Source organism: Mastigoproctus giganteus, chromosome 1 (genome assembly GCF_048544385.1).
Source record: "Mastigoproctus giganteus isolate SK-2022 chromosome 1, ASM4854438v1, whole genome shotgun sequence".
Lineage (NCBI taxonomy): Eukaryota > Metazoa > Arthropoda > Arachnida > Uropygi > Thelyphonidae > Mastigoproctus > Mastigoproctus giganteus.
The window spans coordinates 206,202,931-206,215,529 of NC_143575.1; the positions used below are offsets into that span (position 1 = coordinate 206,202,931).

At 35.4% G+C, this 12,599-nt stretch overlaps 1 protein-coding gene across 1 annotated transcript in view; it reads left to right on the forward strand.

Annotated features, from left to right (window-relative positions):
• Nrx-IV (neurexin-4) overlaps window positions 1-12,599 on the forward strand; it is a 405,554-nt gene that overhangs the window by 176,753 nt on the left and 216,202 nt on the right. Inside the window, exon 8 of the mRNA XM_090384064.1 lies at window positions 6,338-6,496. Within this exon, the coding sequence (XP_090240190.1) occupies window positions 6,338-6,496 (159 nt within the window). The remainder of the gene's footprint in view (window positions 1-6,337; window positions 6,497-12,599) is intronic.

Genomic DNA, 12,599 nt, shown 5'->3' on the forward strand with positions numbered 1-12,599 from the left:
TCAAAATTTCCTAAATCTCTATAGTTCCCCTTTCTGTGCTGTTTTGTCCCTTTCCAACCTTAGCATTGAAGTCCCCCATAATGATAGTGTACTGTTGTTGTTGTTTGGTTTGGTTTTTAGGAGCATTAGCAACTAAAGCCATATTGCTCTGGGGATATGCGGTGGTCATTCCCTGACCTTTCCGCATCCTCCGTATTTGGTGGTCATGGGCTCGAACCCTGGTCTAATCAAGAAGCTTGTGCTACGCACTGCTGCTCCTGCCTACCTGGCTACAGAGGGATAGTGTACTGGGTTTTCTGCTCATCTAGAAGACTCAATTTTGGTGTACATTTCTTCAAACTCCTCATCATCATGGCTTGATGTTGGTGCATAAATCATTATAACTTTTAGCTTGTACCTATAAGAAATCCTTAGTAGTAGTCTTGACGCCCTTGGTGATGTACATTTGAATTCCAAAATGTTTTTTATATCTTTATAGATCAGAAAACTAACTTCACCTTCGCTCCTTTCACTGGCGCCTCTGTAGCCAGGTGGCAGGAGCAGCAGTGAGTAGCACGCGCTTCTTGATTAGACCAGGGTTCGAGCCTGTGCCCACCAAATACGAAAGATGTGGAAATGTCAGGGAATGATCACTGCATATCCCCAGAGCAATATGGCCTTAGTTGCTAATGCTCCTAAAAACTAAATAACAAACAAGCTCCTTTCACTGTTTCCATTGGTGCACAGCAGATTTCCACTTGATAAACTTATAAGTGATTCATTTCTTCTTCTTGTTTCAGACAAACCTATGATATTCCAATCCACATTTTCTAATTCCTTTTCCAACTTTAATATCCTATCTTCACCGATGAGCGATCTTACATTGTAACAAGCCAAGTTCAGTTTCCGTGCATGGCAGCCTGGTCATACCCAGAGAATCTTAGCACCCTCTGCTTCCACTCTGATCCTCTCGCTGCCGTAAGAGGGGGAATGAAAGCCACTGGGAATTGAGGGCCATTTGTGTCGTTGTGCTGTCATGTGCTGGAGGGTTTGATCTTTTCCTCCTCACGCCGATCAGTCGTCTTAAAGAGAACCACTCTACACGTTCATTGCCACCTAAGTGACGTAACAGGGCTTACCATCAAGAAGGTGTGCATGAGTGGATTTTAGGGAGGCAGGCCAACCAGACTTCTCCTAAATCTTCTGAAATAGAAAGTTATTGGATGCATCAGTGTTTTAGACAATGTCTGATAACACAGAGAATGCCTCTTCCCCTCTAAGATTAAAAGGTAAATGCCATCAACCCCAGGAGCCTTACTGGCCTGTAGGCTCGAAAGTTTTTTCATTAAACTAACATGTGAAATTTCAACATCATTAATTACATTTTTTAATGACGTAAAGGGTTTTTCTTCTGTAAATATTAATGCAAAGTAACTGTTTAATTCATCTGCAATATCAGCTGGGATATCTAATACTATTCCACGTCCATTACTTAAGGGTCCGATCTGGTTTGTCCTTTTCTTTGCATTTATATATGTGAAGAATTCCTTAACCCCTCCCCCTCTTTGCCAGCAACTTCTCATAATCTGCCTTTGCCAGCCTAACCTTTTCGGTGGCATTATTACAGATCAATTTGTAGCTGTTATAGGCTTCGGTATTACTTTTGCTCTAACTTTTCCATGCAGCCTTTTTCTGCTCAAGTAATCTGGCAACTTCATTATTCGTCCAACTTGGAATCCTTGTGGAGTATTTTTTTTACTGGTATATAAGCATTCAAGGCTTCTGTGATTAATGTTTTAAACATATACCATAATTCAATTGTAATTGCTCTCTGTGAGGTATCTACCCAGTTAATAGAGGCCATGTAACACCTTAAGGCATCATAATTTCTTTTCCTGAAATTATAAACCATTCCTTTGCCTTTAGTGACTGCCACCTCTCTCTTCATTGTCCACCATAGAACTCCGTGATCACTTCCTGCTACTGGTTCCTGTACTGTCAACCCTATTATGTCATCTGGTTCATGGGTGGTGATGATGAGGTCTAGGGTATTCTTTTCCCTAGTATTTTCCCTGACATGTTGATACAAATAGCAATCATATAGTTGATTTAAAAATTTTGTCCCCCCATGTGGAGTTTCCTTCCCATTTTCTCCAATCAATTAGAGGTAAATTAAAATCACCCATAATAAGACATTCACCATTACTTGCCCATTCCATTTGCATGTAGAGGCTCTCATCATAATCTTCACAATCACCTCGCCTGTATTACTCCCACTCTCGTTATACCTTTGCTTCCAACTATTTCACACCATACAGATTCTATACTAGCATGCGAAATGTCTCAATCCAGGAAAGCTTTCATCGCGCTCAGGCTGCCTTTGATAAGAAGCATAACCCCCACCACCCTTTCTATCTTCCCTATCCTTCCTAAATACATTATACATACCGTACTGAAATTCATCATCCCCTATCTCCGGGTGGCACTATGTTTCCGTAAGCCCTATTATGTCAGCGTTACTTGTCCTAACCATCAGTTCGAATTCACTCATTTTATTGATGACACTTCTGACATTACTGTATAAACAATTAAAACTTAGTGTTGTTGTATTGTTAACTATCCTGACACACCCTTTAAAGTTATTTAAGCTCGCTTTCCTGGCATTTGCTACCCACTCATTTGAAACGATTCTGCCCCCAGAACATCTTGCTACCATGTTCTGTTGTGGTAACAAACAAATACTCTTGAGGTATGTGCAAGCATTAATTTCACCAATACTATCAGATAAATGTGTATCTATATTACCCTTGCCCCCCCCCAAACTAGAAGTTCCCTGAACCTTTAAAGTATCCTCAATAATACTGGCAAAAATTCTTGCACCACCTTTGTTTAAATGTATCCCGTCTCTACAAAACAGATTCCTTCTACCTACAAGTGTGGACCAAGCTGATAGAAATTTCCCCCCAAAAGCCTTGCAGAGTCTTTCAAGTCTTGAGTTCATCAAAAAATTTTGCTGAAACCCGGGACCTTTAGATCCTCAGTCTAACGCTCTCCCAACAGCTATTTTGGCACTAAAAGTATGCCCATAAAGATAGCATGGTAGCACCTTGGTTATCCAAGATGAATGGAACCAAGACTATTGTGGACAACAGGAATCTCAGGTAATAGAAATCTAACTTTTTTTCTAAATTTTATAGGGGTTTGAAATTCACTCATTACAGGACAATGTTTATTACATACAATAATTACAATAAAAAGTTATGGAGTAATTTAAAGTTTTTAATAAACAAAATCCATTAGTATGTGTGAAATGTGCATTTTGTGAAGTATGTACTAAATTTATAAATTTATAAAAACTATTTAAAACAAAGTTAAATGCACTGGCTGATATCAGCTTCTAAATCCATATTGTGCTGTTATATTACATGCAGAGTTCCAGATTGTCAGTTAAAATTTTGAGCAGATATATAAATAACTTTGGTATCTAAATGTCAGAATTTTTACTTTCCAGTTCGTGCGTTGAATCCGAGTTCACTGGCTACATACTATCACATACACAATTTAAGAGTTTTTACTGTAACAAGCTTTACTCCCCCTCATAATTTGTTGCTTCTGTGAGTACTTCTTTAGCCCTTTTGTGAACATACATATACATGAAACTCACATGAAAAAATGTGAATAATATTATAAAATGTATATATGCATTTTTTCCTTGTGAGGAACCGAAGGAGTACGAATGTTTGTATTCATTTTGAAGGTTATTTCAACACAGCAACAATTACATCTCTGTATGTACAGGCTGTCATCTGTTAATTGTGATTTTAAGTAATAGTAGCCATTTTTATATTTATGATAGCTAGTATGAACCAGAGCTTTAATGCTCAGTACGTTCTACGTTGATATCAATATTTGTAAAATAATAAAAGAAGTTTACTTCAATATAGTATGTAGAACACTTCTGTATGATACTCTCCAGAAATTAAATCGAAAAACTTACATAAGAGTAACAAATAATTAAAAATTAATTTAACACAATTAAAAATAAGAAAAATTAATTAAAAGAATTTAATGAAAAAATTGCAAAACAATTTTCCTCCATGAAGCTGACAATGATTTTCGACCGTATGCTCGTGATCACAGGAATGAAAATTACTGAATAGGGGTGAGCATGAAACTTAAATAGGGATTATTTGTCTTCACTCATGCACATAAAAGCCCACGAATCGGAGATCAAATATGGCCGGTGAACATTAACAAAATTCTCGTATAATTTAATTTCTACGGTTTCTGCAATTAACAGTCGCATATAATCACGATGGACACTAAGTATTTTGGCCTCATTAAATCAAAAAGTGTTTTCGTTAACGGCATAAAAGGCTAATTCTGATAATGCTAAACGAGAAGCACGAACTGAGGCCACATGGTGATTAATATTCAAAGGAAAACAGGTCAAACCTTGGTAAGACGAGTCGCAATCACCGCGAGAAATGTTGTATACCAGATGATTAATTTGTGTTGCAAACGAGGAAAGGACAGTGATTGTTCACTATAGTGTGTAATTTCCGTATTGGCCTGGCCACAAATTTAAATTCGGTATCTTTAAAGAATCTGTTAAGCTGTTTGTGCCACTGTTCAACATATGGGACAGAAATAGAGTATTTTTTGATATTACTATTGTTGGTTGGTGTATTATTTTGTATCCTATCCTTAGCTTGTACCCTAATTCAGTTTATTGTATTTATCGTTGAATATTTAACTTTGAATTTTTTTTTTTTTTTTTAACGTTGAATTTTTTTTCTAAATGCCTATAAATATTCAACGACGGAATCTGCTTCAGGCTCAGAAACACAAATATTAACCAGCAGATTCTTAAACAGGAGTTATCCCCTTGCTACAATAAACTGAATTAGGGTACAAGCTAAGGATAGGATACAAAATAATACACCAACCAACAATAGTAATATCAAAAAATACTCTATTTTTGTCCCATATGTTGAACAGTGGCACAAACAGCTTAACAGATTCTTTAAAGATACCGAATTTAAATTTGTGGACAGGCCACTACGGAAATTACACACTATACTGAACAATCACTGTCCTTTCCTCGTTCGCAACACAAATTAATGACCTGGTATACAACATTTCTCGTGGTGATTGCGACTCTTCTTACCAAGGTTCGACCTGTTTTCCTCTGAATATTCGTGTTAATCAACATGCAGCCTCAGTTCATGCTTCTTGTTCAGCAGCGTCAGAATTAACGCCTTTCATTAACGCCGTGAAAGGCGTTAATGAAAAACATACTTTTTTATTTAATGAGACCAAAATACTTAGTGTCCAACATAATTATACACGTCTATTAATTGCAGAAACCATAGAAATTAAATTACACGAGAATTCGGTAATTCTCATTCATGTGATCATGACATATGGTCGAAAAGCGTTGTCAGCTTCAAGAAGAAGAATTGTTTTGCAATTTTTTTGTTAAATTCTTTTAATTAATTTTCTGATTTTTAATTATTTGTTACTCTAATGTAGGTTTTTCGGTTTAATTTCTGGAGAGTATCATACAGAAGTGTTCTACGTACTATATATTTAAGTAAACTTCTCTTATTATTTTACAAATATTTATGATAGCTAAAACTAATATAGGAGAAAGGAACTTTCTGTAAGATTTGAAACAATATGGACTTGTAAAAAAAATTAAGAAATTGGCTGTAATTCAGATTTAAATGTTTATTTACATAAATATTCCAGATATTACTGTATCAAAAAAGCAATTTTTTAAGATTTTTTTTATTGTTTTGCATTCTCTTTTACAAATGTTTCATTTTATTTTTGGCAGTGCTAATGTTTCGCTATAAAGTAAAAATTGCAAAAAAAAAAAAAAACTCCATGTGGTGCGCATACTCTCCAGAAACTCAGTAAAGAAACAATTAAAGGTATTTCATTATATCCCTGTATAATCTGCCCATTTAAATCTTGAATTAGATGCTGTATGATCACCATAAAAATGGTGATCATACAGCATCTTAAGCTATCATTGTCTCCTTTCATGAAATCAAAACCCATGATTTTATCTTTAACAACTCTCTTTATTACCTAACTTCGATTGACACAATCACTCATATTTATTTTTATTATAATAATCACATATATAATAATCCTGCTAAATGTATTACATGTTTATGCTCATATTGTTATGTTCCTGCCCATTCCCAAGAACTTTACCTCTGTGACTATCGAAGGTTTACAGAAACAAATTTATCTGTTATCCAATCTGAATAAATTATTGGACTATTGAATTAATATATATATATATATTTATTTATTTTTTTTTTTTTTTTTACCATTTTTGCAGTATGAACAAGTAATTCCTGTTACATTTTCAACATCTGAATCGCATTTAAAAATTTCTGGGTATAAACGGTCTGAGATGAACTGTAGCTTCGATTTTCGCACATTTAATGAAGATGGTCTTCTCCTGTATAATAAGTTTTCAATAGAAGGCTACGTTAAGGTAATGGATTCTCTTTTTTATTTTATTTTTTGATGAATAATATGTTATCTGCCAATAATGTAAATGCAAAAAATTACATATGACATGATTAAATGAATAAATTTAACATTTGAGACTCTTTTTAATTTTGAGAAATGCATTCACATGAGCTCTCAATCTGTCTGTAGTTAAATATTATTTCTATAAAGATGAATGCCTATTTTTTTTATAGAACAAGCAAATATATGGAAAAATATATTCCATTTCTTTCATTGTCATAGTAATATTGTATGTATTATATTGCTTATGATTTGTATGTATTATATTGCTTATGATTTGTATGTATTATATTGCTTATAATTCGTGTATATAAAAATCTCAACAAAATACAAAAATTTTTTTTAAAAAAAGTAAGCCAAGTTCTTTTGCAAGTTTGCAAAAATCTCCACTGTGAAAAGGTTTGAGATCAAACAGTGATGCCAAGTTCATAAACTTGGCAGATTCACCCCATTATTTAAATTTTAGTTCATTCCAGGTTTGTAAGGTGGTGAATTTGCCAAGTGTATGACAAACTTTTAATCTGGTTGGTTAGCACAAACTTGGCATAACTTTTCATCTCAGTGCATTCATGGCTGAACCTATAACGAACTTGGCACCCTTAGTTTTTAATTAATACAAATGGTCCGTTTATATTAATTAAAAACTATCACTTCACTCATGCTGTTATTTTAATGCATGTCGCCCCTAGATAACTTGTCATAGTTTTGTTAATTTTCCCATCACCAGGAAAGCCTACCCTATAACTGTACCAAATTTCAAGTCTCTAAATCATAAATAAGTTAGAATATTGATGAGTGAGTTAGTCAGTCAGACAGCAAAAACTACCACGTTTGAGCCTCTACAGTACAGTGGTTCATCCCAGAGAAATGAAATTTGGTATATTTTGTCTCAAGAGCCTCAGTTATTCAGAAATCCCAAGATTTTAATCTGCCTTTTTCACATTCAGAAATACAGAGGTGTGAAAATAGGTATTTGTTGGTTCAAGTAAAAAGTGCAGGCAGCTTGTTAAGAACTTGGCTAGGTGTGCTGTTGTGCACCTTGATTATTGATTTGGTGTGTCTTCCTAAAAGTTTTGCAGATGTGCTATACACAGTCAAAAGATACACAAGATGACTGACCATGTAAACTTTGGGAGCCACTGATTTATGCATGCATAAATCTTGCCAAATGTGCATTTTTTTTTTTTTTTTTTTTTGCATAGATGGCCGATTCCACAATTCTGCCAATTCTAGAATTGAGTATATCTCACATGCAATACTTGTGGGTATTGGGGAATCCACAAGAAGATAAAGGCAGATTAAAACTGAATTGAGACTTCAGTTGAATCAGGACACTGATGGTCCATATCAATAGTTGATTAATCAAGAAATTCGTCAGTGGTAAAGCATTGTTAAATGCTTTATATCAATTACTTTATTTTTGTCTAAGCATAACTTGGCATTCAGATATTCTTGAGACAAACTTTTCACATTCAATAATGGAAATTTCTTAGGACCAGTAGAATTATTTGATGATGTAATGTATGAGCACACTTTCTGTGTGTATTTGCAAACTGTTAATGGCCACTACTGTAGGAAAAATTTACAAAATAAACTTATTAGGCAACTATATGAAAGGGAGGGCAAAGAAAACCCAGATATTATTCCATTATGTTGGATTGTAATCCACACTTGAACCACTCAGAGAAGATGTCCTTTACAATAAGATTTGTAGATGATGAATATAGCATAATATCTGTGTAAAAACACTTTCTGGGCTTTAAGAATGCAAGTCTACAGAAAAAAGCTTAAGAGAACTTCTAAAAACATTAACTGAGAATGGTTGGTGATTTGAAAATTGCTGCAGCCAAGGCCAATGGCACAAACACAAAGGATCAAAACAAATCCATTCAGGCTGGAGTTCATATGAATTCAAGAGCTGCATTTGTATCTTGTGAGAGTCATTCCCTCAATTTAGTAATTTCAGATACATCATTAGCATTAATGGAATCCATGAATCTTTGGAATACTACTGTGCATCTAGTATTAGATAGTAAATGTGCAACTATGCTATTAGATCTACTAAGCAATGGAAAATTCTGAGTGATAATTGTTTTCACTTTTGCCATTAAGTGATATTCAATGAGAAAGTCACATTGAGAGTGAAAAAACTGTATGCTAAGAAACAAAATAAATTTACAACACCCTGATAGATAGAGATGTTGGAATTCATTCATGTTGTTGTTGTTATTTGGTTTTTAGGAGCATTAGCAACTAAGACCATATTCCTCGGGAGATATGCGGTGGTCATTCCCTGACCTTTCCGTATCCTCCGTATTTGGTGGTCATGGGCTTGAACCTCAGTCTAATCAAGAAGTGTGTGCTATGCACTGCTGGTCCTGCCCACCTGGCTGCAGAGGCGCCATTTCATTCATGGGGATGCTGGTGCTAGGTATTAAGTAGATTGCATAGCAAATTAGTTAATGGACTTCAAATTTCTAACAACTATTTTTGTATGGTGTGACATTTTATTTAAGATAAATATTGTAAGTTAATGCAAACCATCCAGTAGTAGATATCACAACTATAATGTCTCTTCTTAACAGATACTTGAAGTATTTACCTTGATACCATAAGGTTTGGAGGTGCTGTTACCATTCAAAAGAGATTGCAGAATCTCCTGTAAACATTTCCCTTACGCAATATACGCAACAGCATAGGCAAAACATATTTAATGATGAGGGGCATGACAAATCAGTAAGGCAAGACCAGAGGAAATATTGAAATGTGAATTTTTATAATTTCTGATGGGCACCATTCCTTTTTTCCTGAGCGATTTGAACAGTTTTAAAATCATAACAAACTATGGGATTTTTTTAGATAACCTTGGAAAACTGCCAGAAGACTTAGCTGTTCACTGTAAATTTATAATAAGTCATCACTGGTGACAACCATTCTGATATAAACTGAATGGACCTTTATGACAAGCTGAAAAATCTGCATTTTGCTGTACCTACAGAGAGAGAGAGCTTCCCATGAAGCTCTTCAGTTCATTCACGATACAAATATGAGTGACATCTTTCCAAATACAGGGTAAGTCAAAATTATATATACACATTTAACAATCCATAATTGATGAATTAGATGACCAATTTATATTATTTCTTTTTTCAGATTGGCTGAAAATGATGGAGAACATGCAATTAAGTTTAGAAGAGAGAAAGGTGAATCACAAATGGTGCTAAAAATTTGAAAATGTTCAGCATGTGTGGGAAAGACAATACGAAACAAGAGTATCTATTCATCTAATAATAACCCATCTTTATGATAAATTATTATTAGTAGTAATAGTAGTGGTGGTGGTGGCTGCATATGATCCAAGAAAGCAAACTTATAGAGCATTAGTCAAAAAACTTCCCATATCATCTCTCCATTCCCCCCAATAATTTGTCTAGTTCTTCCTTGAATTCAAACTATCCACTTCAACAACAACAGATGGAAGTTTGTTCCATCAGTAAACCATCTGCTGGCTGATGACAGATCTTTGCACATCTATCCTGCAACCATCCTTCCTCAATTTGAATTTTTGCCGCACCATCTGTGTAGTCTGAGCAAGAGGAAGAATGCCATCAGCATTGAGCTTGCACAATCCATTCAAAGCCTTAAACACCTCAATCTGATCACCTCACAAGATTCTGCAATTTGCAGAACTGAAGCCTTTCTTGGTGAGACCACCCTTTTGTTCTCTTCACCAATCTTATTGCTCTTCTCTGCAAAAAAAAAGACCTCCAGACTGCTATGCAGTACTCAAGATGCAGTCTAACTATTACCTTGCACAGTAGGATAATCACCTCCTTATCTCTCCTAGCAAAATTCCTGTATACCACTGACAAAACTTTATGAGCTGTTCCTGGCAACTAGTCTGCAATGCTCAGAGAACTTCATATCTGACTGCACAATTACCCCAGGTTGTTTTCATTTTCTGCCACCTGAATGTAGTACTACACAGTTGGTATGTTAATCTGGGATTACTGCTGCACTTATGCAGTACCTTGCATTTATCAATGTTAAACTTCAACTGCCATTTTTCTGCACATCGGCCTAATTTGTTTAGATCTTGTTGCAGCAGCAGCTTACCCTGATTACTGTCATTAACCACCCTGCCAGCCTTTGTATCATCTACAAACTTAGACATTATGCCTGATATACCTCCATCCATATCATTAATAGATACAGAAAACAACAATGGGCCCAATATTGAATTCTGGGGGACTCCACTAAGAACATTAGACCATGATGAGCAGTGTCCATTATTAACCACTCTCTGCCTTCTTCCACTCAATCGTCCTTTTATCCAGAGCACTAACTTGCCCTTAATGCCACTGTTTCAATTTTTACAGAAGTCTTTTATGTAAATTTGAGGAACCTCAAACTGAACACAATATCAATAAGACAAACAAGGGACAGGTCATCAAGAAGTATTGAAAATATTGAAGCCTCACAAGAACTCTGAATGCATCAATCGAGTGTCATAAGATTCTTAAAGAATATAAATTTTAAGCCTTTTAGACCTTGATTATCGCATGCAATACAGGAAGAGTATTCAGATTAACAAACTCACTTTTGTGAGTGGTAATGGATTAACAACTAATGAAATTGACTTCATCCTCACTAACAAAAGATATATTGTGAATGATGTTACCGTCCTGAATAAGGTAAATGTTGGAAGTGATCACAGAATGGTAAGATGTTCACTTGATATAGATGTAGGAAAGGAAAGGAAAAAACTGACTCGAGTAAATAATACAAAGGTCTTTGAGATAACAGAAGAGGAGAAAAAGCAGTATGTACTGGAACTTAAGAACAAGTTTGAGCTTCTGCAGACTGCTCAGGACCAAGATATTGACGAGGAATATTACAACTTTTTGAAAGTGATAAAGCCCAAGAAACCTATAGGGAAAAAGAAATCCAAAGAAGAAAAAATTAGTCAAGAAACACTTGTCATGATGAACCGAAGACGACAAATGAAAAGCAAGAAAAACACTGACAGGGAGAAAATTGAGTATACTGAGTTATGCAAAGCCATTAGAAAGAGACTCAGAGAGGACATAAGAAGATTTACATAAGATGAACAAGCAAACAAAGGATTTAAATCAGTAGCCATGAGCAGTAATACAGAAAGACAAATGATACTGAAACTGAAGAATAGCGATGGTGTACTTATAAACAGCAGAGAAGGCATAATTCAAATAGCAGAAGACTACTATAGAGAATTATACAAGGAGCAGGGGAATGATGCCAGCAGTGGGGAAGATGGATTGCAAAGTAGCAACACATACGACATACCTGATATTCTTCCTGATGAGGTAGAACATGCATTGAAGAAAATGAAGAATCAGAAAGCCCCGGGGGAAGATGAAGTTACTGTAGAGTTGTTAAAATTGGGAGGAAGAGACATAACACAAAAACTGGCAAGGCTCTTCACAAAGTGCATTAGAAAAGGTGTGACACCTAAGCAGTGGAATAATGCAATCATAGTTTTGCTGCATAAGAAAGGAGATAAATCAGAAATTGGAAATTATAGACCAATTAGCTTGTTATCCCATATCTACAAGTTGTTCACAAGGGTCATTACTAACAGATTAGAAAGAATACTTGATGAGAATCAACCGAAAGAGCAAGCTGGCTTTAGGACAGGATTCTCAACTACGGATCATCTTCACGTAATATCACAGCTAATGGAGAAAGCAAATGAATATAAAACACCATTATGCCTGGCATTTGTGGATTATGAAAAGGCGTTTGACTCCATACAGCATAAGGCAATGTTTCGGGCACTGGAAAGACAAGGCATAGATACTCCATATATTATGATTTTGAAGAAAATATATGAGAGTGCTACATCCTTTATTAGACTAGACAAAGACAGTAGCAAATTTAAAATCGAGAAAGGAGTTCGACAAGGAGACACATCTCCGAAGCTGTTTACTGCTGCCCTTGAGGAAGCTTTCAGAAGATAGACTGGTCGCAGAAAGGAGTCAACGTGAACGGAGAGTACCTAAACCATTTACGATTTGCAGATGACA